This window comes from Thermochaetoides thermophila, assembly GCF_000221225.1.
Source record: "Thermochaetoides thermophila DSM 1495 unplaced genomic scaffold scf7180000011816, whole genome shotgun sequence".
Lineage (NCBI taxonomy): Eukaryota > Fungi > Ascomycota > Sordariomycetes > Sordariales > Chaetomiaceae > Thermochaetoides > Thermochaetoides thermophila.
Window position 1 is genome coordinate 171,992 of NW_006383032.1, and position 16,809 is coordinate 188,800.

General features: G+C 51.4%; 4 protein-coding genes across 4 annotated transcripts; 2 read left to right on the forward strand and 2 right to left on the reverse strand.

Moving 5' to 3' along the window:
- Positions 1-3,246: 3,246 nt before the first annotated feature.
- Positions 3,247-6,791, forward strand: CTHT_0021540 (calcium-dependent cysteine-type endopeptidase-like protein; the record flags this gene model as incomplete). The annotated part of the gene is made up of 3 exons (XM_006692561.1): positions 3,247-3,609; positions 3,852-4,161; positions 4,231-6,791. 3 exons carry the CDS (start codon positions 3,247-3,249, stop codon positions 6,789-6,791), a joined length of 3,234 nt encoding a protein of 1,077 aa, XP_006692624.1.
- A 656-nt stretch (positions 6,792-7,447) lies between these two features.
- Positions 7,448-8,185, reverse strand: CTHT_0021550 (uncharacterized protein; the record flags this gene model as incomplete). Its single annotated transcript, XM_006692562.1, has 2 exons — positions 7,448-7,470; positions 7,534-8,185. The coding sequence occupies 2 exons, from the start codon at positions 8,183-8,185 to the stop codon at positions 7,448-7,450; spliced, it is 675 nt and encodes a 224-aa protein (XP_006692625.1).
- Positions 8,186-11,600: 3,415 nt separating this feature from the next.
- Positions 11,601-12,735, forward strand: CTHT_0021560 (putative actin binding protein; the record flags this gene model as incomplete). Its single annotated transcript, XM_006692563.1, has 3 exons — positions 11,601-11,619; positions 11,700-12,289; positions 12,343-12,735. The coding sequence occupies 3 exons, from the start codon at positions 11,601-11,603 to the stop codon at positions 12,733-12,735; spliced, it is 1,002 nt and encodes a 333-aa protein (XP_006692626.1).
- A 743-nt stretch (positions 12,736-13,478) lies between these two features.
- Positions 13,479-15,216, reverse strand: CTHT_0021570 (uncharacterized protein; the record flags this gene model as incomplete). The annotated part of the gene is made up of 4 exons (XM_006692564.1): positions 13,479-13,667; positions 13,944-13,968; positions 14,044-14,622; positions 14,684-15,216. The coding sequence occupies 4 exons, from the start codon at positions 15,214-15,216 to the stop codon at positions 13,479-13,481; spliced, it is 1,326 nt and encodes a 441-aa protein (XP_006692627.1).
- Positions 15,217-16,809: the final 1,593 nt, after the last annotated feature.

Below are 16,809 nucleotides of genomic sequence, written 5' to 3' on the forward strand. Positions count from 1 at the left end.
TCTCAGCTCCCGGATACACACACAAAGTGGCAAACTCCGGCCTCGAAATGAGACTTTTTACGGAGATTGTTTCGAAACATCGGATGTGGATCTGTGGGGCTGGTCCGGGGAAGACCGATCGGCCCCGGGCAGGGTATCGGGCGGGCCCAGGCGACCTGAGTTCTGGGGAATGCTGTTGTGTGGGGCCAGGGCGACGACCGAGTTTCTTGTGGGCTTTGCTCCGTGAAAAGGATCCGCTTTTTTCGCACGGTACGTCGACAAAGGGCTCCCTATTGGCAAGCCCGCAGCCGTCGATAAGCGGAACTTGCCAAGTCGCAGAAGACGATTGGTGCGTAAAGCGAATGTGTCTGTTTTGGTTCGGATTGACTATGTAGAAAGGGCGTCTGTTTCAAACTGTGATATTGAGTATGGCGTCGATGTTGGGGGCCGTTTATCTGCAAACGCATGCAGTACCGGGCACAGAGTAAAGCTGACACGGTAGAGCTGAGACGCTTGACGCCTGTTTCGCCAGAGGGCGCTCTGGTGTCTAATCCTTCAAGCCACGTCTAGGTACAGTTCAAAGCCGTTGAACGCAGCTTGCTGCTGTGGCACTGGATGGTTGTATGGGCATAAAATGTAGATTAACCGGTAGAGGGATTTCCTGCCTGCCGAGATTTGGGAGCATATTGAAAATTCGGGCTGTACGAGATAGGTCAGAGTACTGCGGAAGGAACTGTAAAACTGCCAGCTCTCCTGGGCACACGAAAACACGGTTTTTGTGCTTCCCTAAGGTTCGTGAGCAAGGCTAGAAAATGTTGGGCTGTAACGAGACTGCTGGCCAACCATAATCCGGGGAAGATGCAGGATGAGCCAGACTCGTAGCTCACTCGCTGGTGGAATTAGTCGGGTGACTGACTGCTGACCCGTGTTGTTCAGCCTTTTGCTGTCATCTAAAGGCAGGTTGAACAATACGCTTGCCAGTTGTTCAGGTGCCTCGTGAAGTTACGGATATAGCATTCTCTTTTTTTTTTTTTCCTGTGCTGAGTCGTTGTTGAGCTCGCGGGACGTGATGCCGTGCTAGCCGGGCCTATCGGCACCGAGTTCCCCAGAGGATGTGCAACCTGAACTTCAGTGAAACATAATGTATGTGTAACCTTGGTATGGGCACCGCTTACCATAAGAGACCATGTGCAGTCCTGCACATGGACTTGCGCAGGTAAGCTGCGGGAGTTGGTTGCTTTTTGCGTCACATCTTAGGACATACTTGCGGGCATTTGGTGTCTCACCGTAGAGTTCTTGAGTTAGCATGATGCGTGGGTTCTTTTGGTGGACATGGCAGCGCAAGGGAAAACGGGGTTTCGTGTTGAGGCTGCAACGGTGGCATAGTTAGCATGCCAAGCTAATTTTTAGGATGAAAAGCGGGTCTGCCTGCCGGGGGTTCCGCTGGGATCGAGGCACCCGTTAGGGCTTGATGACGAGATGCTGAACAAGGCCCGCCAGGTCTGGTACATCCTCATTTGAGCCCCACAGGGTAATAAAATATTCCCTTAGATCAAGTTTTTTTTTTGATAGCAATAAAGCTTACATTCCGTCAAGAAGAAAAGCTCAAGTTTCATCAAAGATACCTTGTCTATTGGGGTGAGGCTCTCGTGGTTCACGCGCCGCGAGGGACCTTGGGAGGTGGATGGCGGAGCCTGGTAGTGGTACACGCCGCTGGGCCCACTGCAGGTCGGTTGGCAGTCATTTTGGGTGGACCAGCGCGGGGTACGGCTCAACGGTTGACAGGTGGACCACAGAGGTTTCAATCTTGACGACCACACTTTGTGCAGGATTACCAAAGTCTTACAGTCTTGCACTTGCACAGCTTCGAAGAGCATCTCTGAGTTCTCACAGCACAGCCCAGCGTAGTCGAGGATACGTGCACGTTTACTGCAGACTGTGCAAGGGATTGCACAGTTCAATATCCGTATCTCGGAAAACAATGCAAATCGCGCACCAACTCCAAGCCCTTCCGCCATTCAGCTCAGTTTCGAAATCTCACAAGTTGGATGCTGCTAACTGAACCGAGGGCACGCAGCCTATCGAATGATGAGTAGTTGCCTAGTAGGCAAGCCTCATTCCTGGGAGTTCTGCTTGCCATATGGCCTTTGGGAGATCACGAAAATCATAATCACTGCAGCAGCCTAAATGCCTAATGGTTGCCCAGCTGTTAAGGGCATTTTCGTCTCTCATGCGATAGGGAAGATCATCGTTTAGCAAGATCGGACTTGTCCTCCTGACGGCTGATAGCTGTCTGCTATGCTGCCTGGATTCTAGGAGTTCTCATGGTTAGTTGTCTAGCCTTTGTGTGGCAGTTTGCTTTAGAGATTCGTAAGTTATGTTTCGCATAAACTCACCTAGTGAAGTACAGTGCTGTGTGGTTGAGTCCAGAAGAGCAAGTTCTGGCCGGTCAGATGCAGCGCCGACCACAGCAGCATATTACATTCCATGCCGGACGGTGACCGACTAGGCACCTACTCGCCACCGGTGTCTCTTTGTCATGTCCTTGCCGCAGTGGGGGCAGGGTTTGCGAGCCTGTGATGTGTGTGGCCAGCTTTGGCCAACAAGGCTGCCTGGTTTTTGGGCGCCTTTCAACCACAGCTAAGCAAGGTTGTCCTATATACCTAAGTCAGGTTCAGCGCCGCAACGCCCTTGAGGGGCCACACCAACATCCACTACAATCCTCCCTGTTCAAACATCTGTCCTAATGACAAACATTGTTCTCCAAACCGTCATTGACTCCCATCACTGTTTTTCTGTATTGAGAGTTTCACTGACCACATCCTTTGCTCTGTTGCTCCCAGGCACAGGGACCATCCTTCTTCCCAGAACATTTTCCTCCCCGCCACCGCCTCAGTCCCTCCAGTTTTTTTTTTTGAGATGGCTGGCCTCCACCATTCTGCGAAATTCGCCTGCTCACCTTGCTGAAAGAGATCCTTGAGAAAAAGAGAGTGTGTCCACTCACATCATCGTCCCAATCCAGATACTATAGATACAAGCTGTTACGCGCCGTTCACCTTTCCGATATTTCTGCTTCCATCCTTCTTTTGACACGCAGACACAGTCGCTTGGTCTGCCGGCCTGAACTTAAGGTTCTCTTCCCCGCCGACATTCGTTGCGCAACCATGCGCCTTTCCCCCTCGGGGTCCGCGCCATTCTTTTCTTTCGTCGCATTTCAACTATAAACTCGGATAAACGCCTTTGTCTCCCTCTCCCAAGCAGCCCATCATGTATGGCTACTCATCATCATCCGACTCGGAGGACGACTACTACAACTGGCGCAAGTGGATTAAGAACCCGCCACCGCCCAACAACTCCAACGATGCAAACAAAAGAAAAAAGAAGCTTAAGCTACCGCCACAACAGAGCATCAACCGCATATGGAAGCGCTTCAGCAAGAAGCGCTTTACCAAAGCCCTCGCCGTCCTTCCCTTCGATCCCGTCCCGCCACCGGCCATCGGCGAGCGGTCCAACGAGCTGCTAACCGCAGGCTACGAGCGCGCCGTCGAAGAATGCAGACGCAAAGTCCGGAAGATAATCCAAGAATGTAGGAGGGTCAACACTCGCTACCGGGATCCCGGTTGGGATATCGTACGTACGCCCGTTCATTCTCCCAAGGCCTCTCGTTACGCGCATACATCACTTCCCCCCACATGTTTATTGCAAGTACCTGCGCCTCTGGCCGCATGGACCGGTCGCAGCTCGCATCGCAGTTCCCTAGCGCTACCAAGCTTTGTCTTTATATATATATATATATATATATATATATATGTATATAATAATTTTTTTTTTCTGAAGATGAATATGGCTAACATACTTTCGATGTCATGTAGGACTGGGATCTCAAGATGGAGAAGGGCAACTGTCTCAACAGCTTGGGCCGCGTTAAGTTCGATCTTAGTATGACGAACATGATGAATCCGAGCTCGATCGTGCCCAAGTCTGTCAAGCGTGTTCATGAGATCTTCAAGGAACCCACCTTCCTCAAGAACGTTAGCAGTTCCGACGTGAAGCAAGGAAATCTCGGCGACTGCTGGCTCATTGCCAGCTTGTCTGGCCTTGCTAACGTCAAGGACGGTATCCAGCGTATCTGCGTTGAGTATGACACCAAGATCGGCATTTACGGTTTCGTCTTCTACAGAGGTGTGTAGTCTGTTCCGGTCTCCCAATGCTCTCCGTTTCGTCTCGATTCATGCTGACCCTCGCTTGCAGATGGTGAGTGGATCTACTCTATCATTGACGACAAGCTCTACCTCAAGTCCCCCGACTGGGACTCCCCCAGCATGCAGCGCGACCTGCTGCAGCAGATCGATCGCGAAGATGTCGAGCAGGTCTACCGCGACACCTACCAAACCGGTTCAAAGGCCCTGTTCTTTGCGCAGTGCAAGGACCAGAACGAGACCTGGGTGCCTCTGATCGAGAAGGCCTATGCCAAGGCCCACGGCGACTATGCTTCCTTATCTGGCGGCTGGATCGGCGAGGGTTTGGAGGACCTCTCGGGCGGTGTCACCACCGAGCTTCTCGCTTCTGACATCCTTGATACTGATGCCTTCTGGGAGAACGAGCTCAGCAAGGTCAACCAGGAGTTTTTGTTCGGCTGCAGCACAGGTCTCCTAGACGGTGGCTATGGCGACCGCGACGGTATCGAGGAGGGCCACGCCTACATTGTCATGGAGGCGCGCACGCTCAAGGACGGTACGCGTCTCGTGAAGCTGCGCAACCCGTGGGGCAAGACAAAGAAGGGCATCTGGGAAGGCCCGTGGTCCGACGGTTCCAAAGAGTGGACGACCGAAGTGCAGGAGGAACTCAACCACCAGTTCGGTGCGGACAGCGTCTTCTGGATCCGATACGAAGACTTGCTCCGTAAGTACCAGCACTTCGACCGCACTCGTCTCTTTCGTGACCCCGATTGGCGATGCTGCCAGCGCTGGATCGGCGTCGACGTGCCCTGGAAGCCGCAGTACCATGAAAAGTTCCACATCAAGGTCACCTGCGAGACGCCCCTGGTCATCGTCCTCAGCCAGCTTGACAACCGCTACTTCAAGGGCCTGCAAGGCCAGTACAGCTTCCGCCTGCAGTTCCGCGTGCACGAAATCGACCGCCCCGATCCCGAAGATTACATTGTACGCAGCCACGGGAACTACCTGATGGACCGGTCGGTCGCCGTCGAGCTGCCGTCCATGCTGCCTGGCACGTACAGCGTGTACATCATGGTGACAGGAGAGCGCAACCCGGATGCGCCGAGCGTCGAGGATGTCGTGAAGCGCGAGTGCAAGCGTCGCGTCGAGAACGAGAAGCTTGCTCAGGTCGGGTATGCCTACGATCTTGCGCACAGCAAGGCCGCGGCACACCTCGAGCTGGTCAAGCAGCTCCGCAAGCGTGCCGATCAGAAGAAGGCTAGCGAGGCGCGCAAGAAGGAGAGGCATCGCATATGGGAGAAAAGGCATCTGAACCGGGAGATCACCAAGAAGCAAGGACGCAAGAATAATGCTAAGCTCGAGGCCAAGCAGGCTGCTCGTGAGGAGAAGCGTCGTCAGGCCGAGGGCTTGCGGCCTAAGGATGCTGCGGTCCAGACTGATGAGTTTCTTCTCGAGGAGCTAAAGAAGCAGAAGGATGCTGCTACTGAGGCAAAGTCGGAGGCTAAGCCTGAGGAGAAGAAAGTCGAGTCGGAAAAGAAGGCTGAGTCGGAAGAGAAGGTAGACAAAGAGCCGAAAGAGGGCGAAAAGTCGGATGACGAGACCCCGGTCCCTACTCCCGCTGGCACCCCAGACAACGAGAAGGCCGAACCGGTGTCAGAGCAGAAGCCTAGAGGTGCCTCTGACGAGGATAAAAAAGACGGTTCTGCCGTCGGTGACGACTCCAAGACCAAGTCCGACGACAAGTCCTTCGAGCAAAAGGCCGCAGCCTCCTCTTCAGGCAGCTCCGATACTTCCAGCAGCAGCGGCGCCCTCACCCCCGCTTCATCCTCTTCGACCCCCAGCACGGACGGCAAATCCCAAGACAAAGTCCTTGTCCCGCCTGCCACAATAACAGCAACAGCAACAAAAACAACAACAACAACAACAACAACTACCGATCCCTCGAAAGTCTCCGGCGGCCCGCCACCACCTGCCCCATCCCAATCCCAACCGCAATGCAAATGCAACACCGCCTCCTCCAAGCAAAAGCCCGCCAATATGTACGTCACCTCCGATAGCGAATCCAGCGCCTCCCCTATCTCCGACTGGGAAGAACTCTACTCTTCCGACGACATGTCCAAGAAGCCGCGCTTGGCTCCGCAATCCGGATCCAACGTCAAGTCGTCGCGGTACTACTGGTACGGTGACAGTTCCGACGAGAATGATCCTGACCCGTGGAACGCGATCTGCGTGGTTGGCTTGCGCGTGTATAGTAAGGACGAGGGATTGGAGTTACGTGTGGTGATGGAAGGCGGCGAGCTGGAGGAAGGCGGCATGGGCGAGAAGGGAGGCGTGGATTTGGATAATGCGCAGGCGAATGCGGGCGGTCTTAGGAAGGGTAGTATTTGCATTCCTGGGCCTGCGCCTGCGCCGGCTCCGGCTCCGGAGGATGAGTATGAGGGGGATAGTGAAATTGATAGGAAGAAAGGGAAGGAGAAGAAGGGAGGTAAGAAAGGGGATAAGAGCAGCGGTGGGTCGGAACAGCAGAGGGGGAAGAAGGAGGATGATGAAGGGCTTGCTCCTTACCCGGTCATGGTGCAGAAGGGGAAGGGAGAGGAAGAGTATGAGACGGCTGTGGAGACGATGGGTGACTAAATATGGATGGTGATCTTGGTGTTTGTTCTCTTTCCCAAAGCGTTGGTTTCGTTTCCTTGGTGGATATTGTTTGAAGGAAAGGGGGGAGGGGGCCTTGTTACTGCTGCAACGTCGACCCTGCTCTGTCTCTATGAGATATATACGGTCTCCTTCTTTTTTTTTTTTTTTTTTTTTTTTTTTTTTTGCAGATAGATCTGCTTCTTCAGTCAGTTCGGGTAATTTGCTCGGTTGGCTTTGGGACGGCATTGACATCTGAAGGGGATGCTCTGATACCTAAGCATGTATCAAAAAAGCTTTTGCTTCAACTTGGAAGTCCCTATCCGTGACATTCGAAACATCCTTCGCTCTTCCCAAGGCTTTAGTAGTAATGACCAAGCATAGGGATCCTGGAGCCTCATCATAAGGCTCGGAAGGCTAGTCCTCGTGCAGAATGGTTCGACTAATCGAGGTTTGGCAATGAGAACGCAATGGCAGAGACGAGCTGAGGGCAGGCGCTTAAGAGTAGACTGGAGCACCTGTGACACAACATTTTACGTGTGCAACAAAGAGAATGGGGGGGGGTATTAAACTAGAACTATATCCGAGTTAACACTGAAATGTAGCATGACCCAAAATTATCATGATACCTTCAAGATCTAGATCTCTTGCTCCTCCTCCTAACTCTCCCTCCCAACTACAGCTGATGGACTTGTTGCAATATCAGCGGCCTTGTTACCTGTTTTCGCAGCAGCGAAAGACTCACATGGTCCGCGTCCAACCTTCCACTTTTCTGTTTCCTGTCCCTTCTTGGTCTTGCGCCGGTGCCACCAGATACCGGCGGCAAATCCTGCAAGTACAAGCACCCCCCCAACAACTCCAGCGGCAATACCGACTTTATGCCCAGTATTCGAAAAATTATACCCGTCATATTCGCATAGCGGCTTGCTTATCTCGCAGTATAGCGCTGACGAGGGGATCTTAGAACCATACTTCTTGAAGTAGACGATATTGGGCTTAGGTGGCTTCGAATCCGTCGGGAACTTGACAGGCGCCATGGCGACTTCTTCGTTGACATTGTCGAATACAAGGTATGTGCGGCGAAGGAGGGAGCTGCCAATACTCTGGAAGGACTGGTATGAGTTTGGCTTTTGAACGCCTAAAAGGCAGATGTTGTTCCCGGCGAGCTCCTCGGTAAAGACGACCCAACCATGTCCTATGTCCGTGTACAATGTGCGGACATCTGAAGCAGCAACAATAAGGTCCAGGACTTCAGCATGGATCCATGGGCCTTCTGGGCCCTCGAGCTGAAAAGAGAAACGGGCTTTATTGTCTTTGCCGGAGTCACAAGGAATCGTGAACAATTCGATGGTGTCGTTGTACTGGGCGCCAGCAACTTGGGCTACCCAGTCTGCCATGAAATCCGGAAGATATGACAGACGGTCAGAGAAACTGAGGAAAATGGAATCAGTGTAGTATCTTGCTGAGGGTGGAACTGCCGGTTCTCCTAAGGCATCGGTGCTCTTGAATCCTGTTATGCGGGTCGAGGGACTTCAATCCCAGGACCAACCGCTTCAATTTGCCTTGATATCGGGACTTGTCGATTGCACCTAAAAGAACAGTTCTGGACGTTCCGTCTGGATTGTCGAGCCAAATGCTGTAAGCATTTGTGGCAATCTTCCCGTCATTAACAAGGCGCTCGATAAAGTCGGGATAATCATATTTCTTGCTTGAAGGTTTACCACCAAGTCCCAACGTCGCAATCCATCGGCCACCTGCCTTAGTCAAAGCCATCTCTAAGTCGTTTAGGACGATGTCTTGGACTTGAAAAGTGTCGGTAAAGTTTACACCGCCATAGTCATGACCGTCAACTATATAGTCTCTTCTAGCAGTCCCCTTGGCGTAGGCATCACCCTCTCGGCAGGTGTTAGATAGCGAAGTATTGAAACTTCCCCAACGGCAGACATTTGGCCAGAGCTCGATGTCGTCGGACGTAAGGTCAGAGGCCCTAGATGCGTTGAACCCAATCGGATCGCACTCTGGCGAACCTGCGTCTGGAACCCAGGTATGATAACAGTTCGAGACTATCATGGGCAGGGTTTGACCTGGAGTGCCAATGGTAACGTTGACGACATGAGTCCATTCTGGTATTCGATGAAGTCTCAACTGTACCGGGGCAAAATCATTGGAGCGCTTGATGTTTGGGATGGCTGAAGCAGCTCCAAGCAGATAGAGGGCGAAAGCCCGCAGGTGAAGGTGGCGTGTCATACGGTGATGGATAGAGGTCGACAACCCTCAGAACAATTATCGCTTCATGGTTGAGAAAGACTAACATGAGGGTCAAAACGAGGGCGGAAGGTGGGCTGTTTTAACAACGTTGGGGTCAGGGGCAAAGAACGTTGACAAGGAGCACTGCATCTTTGAGGATAGTCAAGCGAGGTGACAACTCCGACAAGAACGGAAGAACAGAACCCACGTCCTCCTTCGGGGCAGATAGAAACGGAGCAAAGAGACTGGAACCCACAAGAGACGCAGCAGGGTCGCATAGTAAGGCATGTAGTAAGGCATGTTACAGGGAATGTCCACATCATGCGAGATAAAATGGTACGCAAGACTACCCAATGGTGCCTTGAGTGTTGGGGGCCAAATCGACCCTGGTAACTGGTGGGCCTTCGTTGTCCTCGCAGGGCTGTAGGCTGGGGTGAAGATCTAAGTGAACCTTGGTGACAGCCGGTTGTATCAATGCAATACCTTGCGAGGTATCATGCGAGTGGTTTGTGTACACTTTCCAACGGATGTTAGCTGGATCTTCCTCGCAAAGCTTTCTGGAAGCCTACCTAACGGGACAACAACTTCAGGCGCCATAGAAAACGGCAGAGGTGGAGCAGGGTGAAATCATGGAAACCGGGACATTTCGTGCAAAGAAAATATAATATGTGGTTTATCTGGGAAGTTCTCACCTATCTCCCAAAATTTTTCCTTGATACGTCTGGCCTGCTAGGTGGCCATCACAGAGTTTGCAGCCGACACTTTCCGCAGACAGGAAGGAGCGGCGTTAGAGCGAAGGTTGAGTGAAAGAAAGGAATCACTTACTTGACAGCAATAACTGAAGATTTCCATCGTAAAGGCCAATGATTGACCTTCGTGTACGTACATACTACATCTTGACGTCAGAAAGATACGCAAGCAGAAACATAGGCTCGAGTTCTATGACAAATCCCTGAGACTATCAGCAAGATCATTCTCCAAGAATTCCCCAAACTCAGTGGTCAGCTAATACCTAGCTTCTCCCAGCCGCATTTCCCGGGCCAGCTGCCTGTGGCGAACTCTGTAGCTGCGGGAGCTTGAGGCTCCTGGCCGCTCTGTACCCTCCTGATCGAGACAGTATACCCGTCGTCCGTAGCTTTCTCCTCGGCCCCCGCCACAGAAGGCAGAGAAGTTGTCTTCTAGTTCATGTGCGACTCCCAAGTATATCAAGCCAGGACCACAAACAGTTCGTCGCTTACGGCTCCCAAAGCGGAGCCAACGTTACGGCGGCTCTGGCCGAACTTGTAGCCAGCCTCAACGTACCGGTATTTGCTCACTCCACAGTCAACCTCGGTGGGATTTTTGCACTGTATTTCTTGAAAGGGACGATCTGCGCGGTTAGGGGCTCTGAATCTGGAGACGAAAATATGATAGGAACGAAGCTAGCGTGAAGTTGTCGAAGACCATGTATGTTCGACAAAGAAGCGCGCTCCCGATGCTGCAGAATGCATTACCATAATCCTTCTGCCCGCCGAAACGGCATGTGTTGTTGCTTCTAAGTTCTGAGATCTAGTATGTGGGCGGGGAGTCGACAGGTGGAGAGAGGTGCGGAAATATGCCTGTAACGGAAATGACCAATTCGGTAACCTCAACATTCAGCACAAGGCCTTTTTACTCTCTGGTTGGAAAGCAAATTTGCCTTGTTTGAATGGTCGAGGTCGCAAGGAAGCGTAAAGCGAGCAAACAGCCACTTTTGGAAAAATTCCTGAGTTTGAGCAAGAAAGCTGTGCTTTAGAATGTAGGGCTGACTGAAACTCTTTTCCAAAGGTTAGCACTCAGCAAGTCTTCCATTGATCCAAGTCACAATTGCAGGACAAGACAGGTGAATTGGTGCCAAGTACGATGCTTTTTGCACATGCGTCATTAGAACGAGATTAACTCTCAGATAACGCCTCAGGAAGATCGGAAAACCAGAGCACCTGCCCAGGTGGGCCCTTGGAGTTCGGTTCTCGACAACAATCGGCAGCAACTCAGTGATAAAATGATCATCTTGTTAGGGAATATCTGCAGCGGACTCTAGGATATCAACATGGGAGCTGTCAACAGGTTGATGTTGAACGATGAGATACAGAGCGGGAACAAATCCAACAGCAAAGACCAGACGAGAGGGAGCAAATCAGAAAATTCTGCAATTCTCTTTCTCAACTGGGCCATGATTCATTCTCGCTGAAATTGGGATAGCCCAGAGGCCATTAAGATGCGTGATCATGAGGATGTTTGCTCTGGGTGAAGTTGATGCTCTCCGACCCCGCGGGCAGGCCAACATAAGCGGAACGGGTGCCAAGCTTCTGACGGGGCTGACGGCCCGCTCTGATGGACCCTGCTGGGTTGCGCAGTTGGGGCTTGGCAAAAAAACAGCCCCTGTTGGGCGCGAACTCTGTCTCCACCCAATCTTCACATGCCCCACGTTTCCGTGTCAACCTTTCAGGAGGTGTGTCAACGACCGCAACTTCAATAAAAACAACGGCATTCAGGAGCTCGGCAGACAAAACATCTCACCTCCGTTTGCCTGGCCATCACAAAACAATGCAGTCTGGAATTTCTGGTAACTACCCCATGTTCCACATGGTTCTACCCATTTTTGTCCATCTTCATTTCTATCCTGACCTCGCTGACGCTGTCTAGCCTCGCAGGAGCTGGTCTCCCAGTTCAACAAGCTTCTCTCTTCCGACGAGCACTTTGGATTGCTGGTCACAATTAAGTCCGAGCAGCTGCAGCCCCTGACTCTCCTTACTCCCCCTTCGCGCGACGCATCTTTCGCAACCAACCTCAACACGCTTCTGGCCCCTCATATCAAGCATAATGAGGCTCTCTACATCATCCTCCGCCGCCACACCTCTACTCCGGCCCTGGTGGCCATCACATATGTTCCTGACCCGGCCCCTGTGCGCCAGAAGATGCTCTTCGCCTCCACTCGTCTGACTTTGGTGCGCGAGCTGGGCAGTGAACACTTCCGGGAGTCCATCTTTGCGACGACCGCTGAGGAGCTAACCCCGGCTGGTTTCGAAAAGCACGATGCTCATACGGCTTTGGAGGCTCCGTTGACAGAGGAGGAAAGGACACTGGGTGCAGTCCGCCGGGCCGAACAGGAGGCTGGCATGGGCACAGCCTCTCGGCCGTTGCATCTTAGCTCTAACATGACCACGACCATTGCTGATCCTGCGCTTGATGCGCTCAAGGAGTTGGCGGCTGAGAAAAGATCTCTCGTCATGCTGGTACGTTGACAATTCCTCGTTAATCATTAGTTGCGGGACTAATGGCAAACTAGAAAATCAACCCTGACACCGAAGTTGTCGAGCTCGAGCCCGGTGTGACAGTCCCCTCTTCTATCACTGAACTTGTTCAGGCCATCTCACCAATGGATCCTCGCTTCGTCTTCTACCGGTATACACACACATACAACGGGGTTGAGTCGAGTCCGTTGCTGTTCATCTACACATGCCCGTCTAATGCCAGCAGGAAGGCCATCAGGTTTCGGATGATGTATCCCCTGATGAAGCGCTCAGTTCTAGAGATCGCTGAGAAAGAAGGGTTAAAGTCAGAGAAGAAGTTCGAGGTGGAAGATCCTAGCGAAATTACTGAACAGTCCGTCCTTGACGAGCTGCATCCGAAAGTTGAGGTGAAGAAGGGTTTTAGCAGGCCCAAGCGTCCTGGTCGGTGAAGGTTCTCGTGTTGACTTGGATAAAGCTCCTGGGTGTTACATGCCAAGGCGACGGAAGTCCTGGACATGGATTATAAGATTGTGGACATAGACCCTGGAATGATATGGCGCATGTGCTATGTGAAGGCTTTACAACAAGTTCAATGTTGGCCTCAGGCCAACCTCGTGACCCTCTGACTCTTTGTTCTCTGATGATTATGTCAACAAACACAACATTTTGTTGTGAAGAGACACCTTCGGTAGCGACAGCTCGAAACATGGCAAGAAAATTCAAGAACTTACTTCATTTGCGCCGATCTTTAGTCTCGGATCCATCTTTCTAAGGCCAGTGGCGCCATCAGTTGCATTCCATCAAAAGTTTAGCTTCAGCACAATCTACAGCCCGATGGGTCGTGGCATGCAGCGTGGGTTGATGTGGAGATGTTAAGTGCGCTCACAAAGGCGGGCAGGTTCCTCCAGATGCTGTCAACGAGGTAACTGAGGATGAGGTTGGCTTCCAAACATATGACTACTTATATGCGCTCAATAGCAAGTGTGATAGAAAATGAATACAGCACAACTGCGTTCTTAAGCTACCTTATCCTGCAGATGCCCCGATTGATATCCAAGGAAGAAACTACCTACCTATCCCACTTAACAGGGACACCCTGATCAAAGGCCCAAGGCTTCAAAGTAAGAATTCTCGAACCCTCTTATCAGCCATTGTGTGAACAATTCCCGCCTGAACCTTCTACCTTGTCAAACTACTCAGTAACGGTGAACTCTTTGATCTTGCGGCCGTTCAGTTTCAGTTTCTCCAGACGGCCCGGCTCAGCCTTAAACTGCTTGCAGTCTGCCATAAAGGCGAAGCGCTCGGTGGCCCCAAAGTGGTCAATGAAGTTCCACTTGAGATACCCCAAGAAACACTCAAGCATAGACGAAATGTCCCACCACTGAGCAAGCAGCAGCTGCCATGTTGGCTGTCGCTCCGAGTGAAGAGAGAGAAAACTGCAGGCCTCTGGTGGGTGACTGGGAATAGTATTATAGTGTGGACAGCAAGACTGTACGGCCGACAAACTCCAAGGTAGTATCCACCGAAGACTCTAACCTTTACAGATATCAACCGAACGAGTTGACTTGTAGACGGATGCGGAAACAAACGAGTTCAAGACGATAAAGGAAGAGTGTAGCTGGGTATCGCAGCGTGTTGAACAAATTTAACTCGAAACCATCAGGGCAATATGCTTCAGCTCACTGGATAACAAGTTAGCCATTCAGTTGCTCACGAAAGGTGCTCATGGGATCCCAGATATAGCATGTGGAACTTACTTCTGAACCTGCTCGCCCACCTTGATAGGCGGGTAGCTCACCTCCTCACCCTCATCCCACCCAAGTTCAATCATCTTCTGTCTAACCTCCTTTGCCTTCGCTGCTAGGGACGGAATCGGCGCCAGGTCAAAGTCCGACGACAAGTGCCAAAAGAACGTGGACGAGATACGGATCAGCGGCCGATCAGGGAACTTCTCCTTGCGCATCGCAATTGTCTCCAGTGTCCTCTCGTTAACAACTACCTCATGGTAGCCTGCCTTGACGAGACCACCAGAAAGGTACTCGAGCTGCTTGCCTGCTTGAACCAGCAGGTAGTTACGGCCCGCAGGGATCTTGACGGCAATACGTTTGCCAGTATTGCGAGCCCAAATGTGCAGGCCCGGGTAGCGAGAACGGCCGTGGATGGTGAGGAAGTTGAGATCGGTATGGAAGCCGGCTAAGATCGTGTCCTTGGCGCCGTATTTGACCAGGTCAGAGGCAGTTGGAGCCAGAAGATGAGGTCCATATCTACCAGCATCCACAAACGTATTGGCATCCAGGCCCATGCCCACTGCGGCCATTCTAGCAAGGCCCTCAACGCTGTATCGAGACTAAGTCACTAACCCCACATAGTCAGAAGAAACTTTGGATATCAACTTACGCATTCTTCATCGACGTTCCCCACTTATTCATGGCTGGCGTCCAGCGCTCCTTAATGTGAGGGGCCTGGGGCACGATATTGTCGGCATTGAGAGATGGGAACTGAGTGTTCGGAGCAGTCTCACCCATCCTCCAGAAGAAGCGGCACTTAGGGTCTGGCTGGTGACCCGAGATGTCGAGCGGCCTCTCAGAGGGGGCCAAGCGACGGATAACATTGAGGCATGGCTCGTCCACAGCACACTTGGGCTTCTCGGTGTTTTCGAGCGTCACACCGACCTGATAGCTCAATTCCGGACGCTCATCTTTTTTGAGAACCTCCTCGGGCTGGGCGAAGTAGTCCTCGAGAAGATCAAGAAAAGTCTCGTTATCTTGCTCTGACACGCGCGAGTCGTGGAGCACCAGGGCACCGTAGGTGATCAGAGCGTCGGCAGCCTTCTTGCATTCAGCCTGGACTTCGGGGGAGTCGATTGGGTTGTTGAGAAAAACATCCAGATCAATAACTGGTAAATCCATCGAAAGCTCCGGGGGCGACATGGCTGATGATGTGTAATTGTAGGTAGGGAAAAGAAGGGTAGTATGACAACTGTCCTGTGACTTGAGTTTGCGAGAAAAGAGTTGGAGAGTTCTCGAGCTGTAGATATAAACGCAGAAACTATCTCTAGGCGACTTTCACTCCTCAAGTAGACATCAAGATGATTCGATTGCAGGCAGCAGCCGGTCGATATGCCACCGAGATAACCGGTTCACCAGAGCCGACGATATCTGGAGGTGGAGGCTTGGCAGCGGCATCACGCGGCAAAACCACACAAGACGGACAGCCTTCCTGATTTGGAAGGTCGCGGCAGGTGACCGCCAACTGCCGAGCTCCAACGCGCCAGCCGTCAGGGTTCCAGAAGCCCGAACTTACCAACATATTCCCAGATCCAGTTCTGAGATCTCAATCGCCGGAGAAATTTCTTCGGTTTCTTCTCTCAAGCGGAAAGTCTGTTTTAAATGAAGAAGCTCTTGGCTCACTCATTCCCCGAACCTTTTTTCCTCGCTTGATGCCTCCTTGGCGGATCCGTCCGATCCACAAGTAGGCCCTCATCACATGCAGGATCCACTCTCCACCTCAACGGTTTGGTGGGTGAGGAAGGAGGTATTGTTATTGGAAAAAAGGTTTGGGACCTATTCCCCTAGAAGTGAGGAAGAGGTTTGTTTGGTCTCTGGGTTACTGGCCCCTAAAGTTAAAGCATGTACTGTTAGCCAGTCAGTTTTCACAGGGCAGAAAACCTAAACTCCTGTAGTTTCGAAGTCCATTGATGATTTCAGTTCATTAACGTAACGTTAATAGCAATTGCACCAGCCTTGGGAGTATATTCAACTTCTAGCGCCATATCTTTCAACTATTTCCGACAAGCTGAGATCGGGACGTTAGGACACCTCAGAACCTCTGTTCGAGGTTCCCCAGCCTCTCAAGATTTAGGAAGGAACCTTCCGAGAAAGGAGTTGTGGTTCAATCTTTCCCAAGGATGCGCATTTAGATGTATAAAATCGTCAGAGTCCTTTCAACTATCAACAAATTTTTCTGTCTTTCGTTCAAGTGTTCTTTGCTCAGTTCCGCCTTACATCGTCCCCCGTTACGTAATATGGTTCAAACACCGACTTCAATGCTCGAGATTGGATAAAGATAGCTAATATATGGTCGCTGTTATATTCCTACTATTCCATACCTTTTATGATCATACCGGTTTCTTTCCTAGTTGTCCTAATCTAGCAGTCCTAGGCAAAACGGGCTCTTGGCCTTGACAATGAAAAGAATTTGGTTGCATGCCTTGAGTGTTTTATCATCATGGTATTCATCATCAGTTTGCCTTGGTGTTGAGTTGTCATCGCAATATCCTAGTCGGCGACCAGATTCTCTAGGAGGAAAAGAGAATATTATCAACGGATCCAGCCAACTAGTTCTACATCGTCGAAAGTGTAAGTCTGTCTCACCATTTTTGAAGTTTACTATTAACACGCATATAGTCAGAGATGCCTACAGGAACTGGTTCACCAGATATCATCACTATACAAGTCACCAAAAGTTTCTCTTGGACCTTTCCACTGCCAATCAGAATCATTCTTCCCTCTTCACGGTCGGCC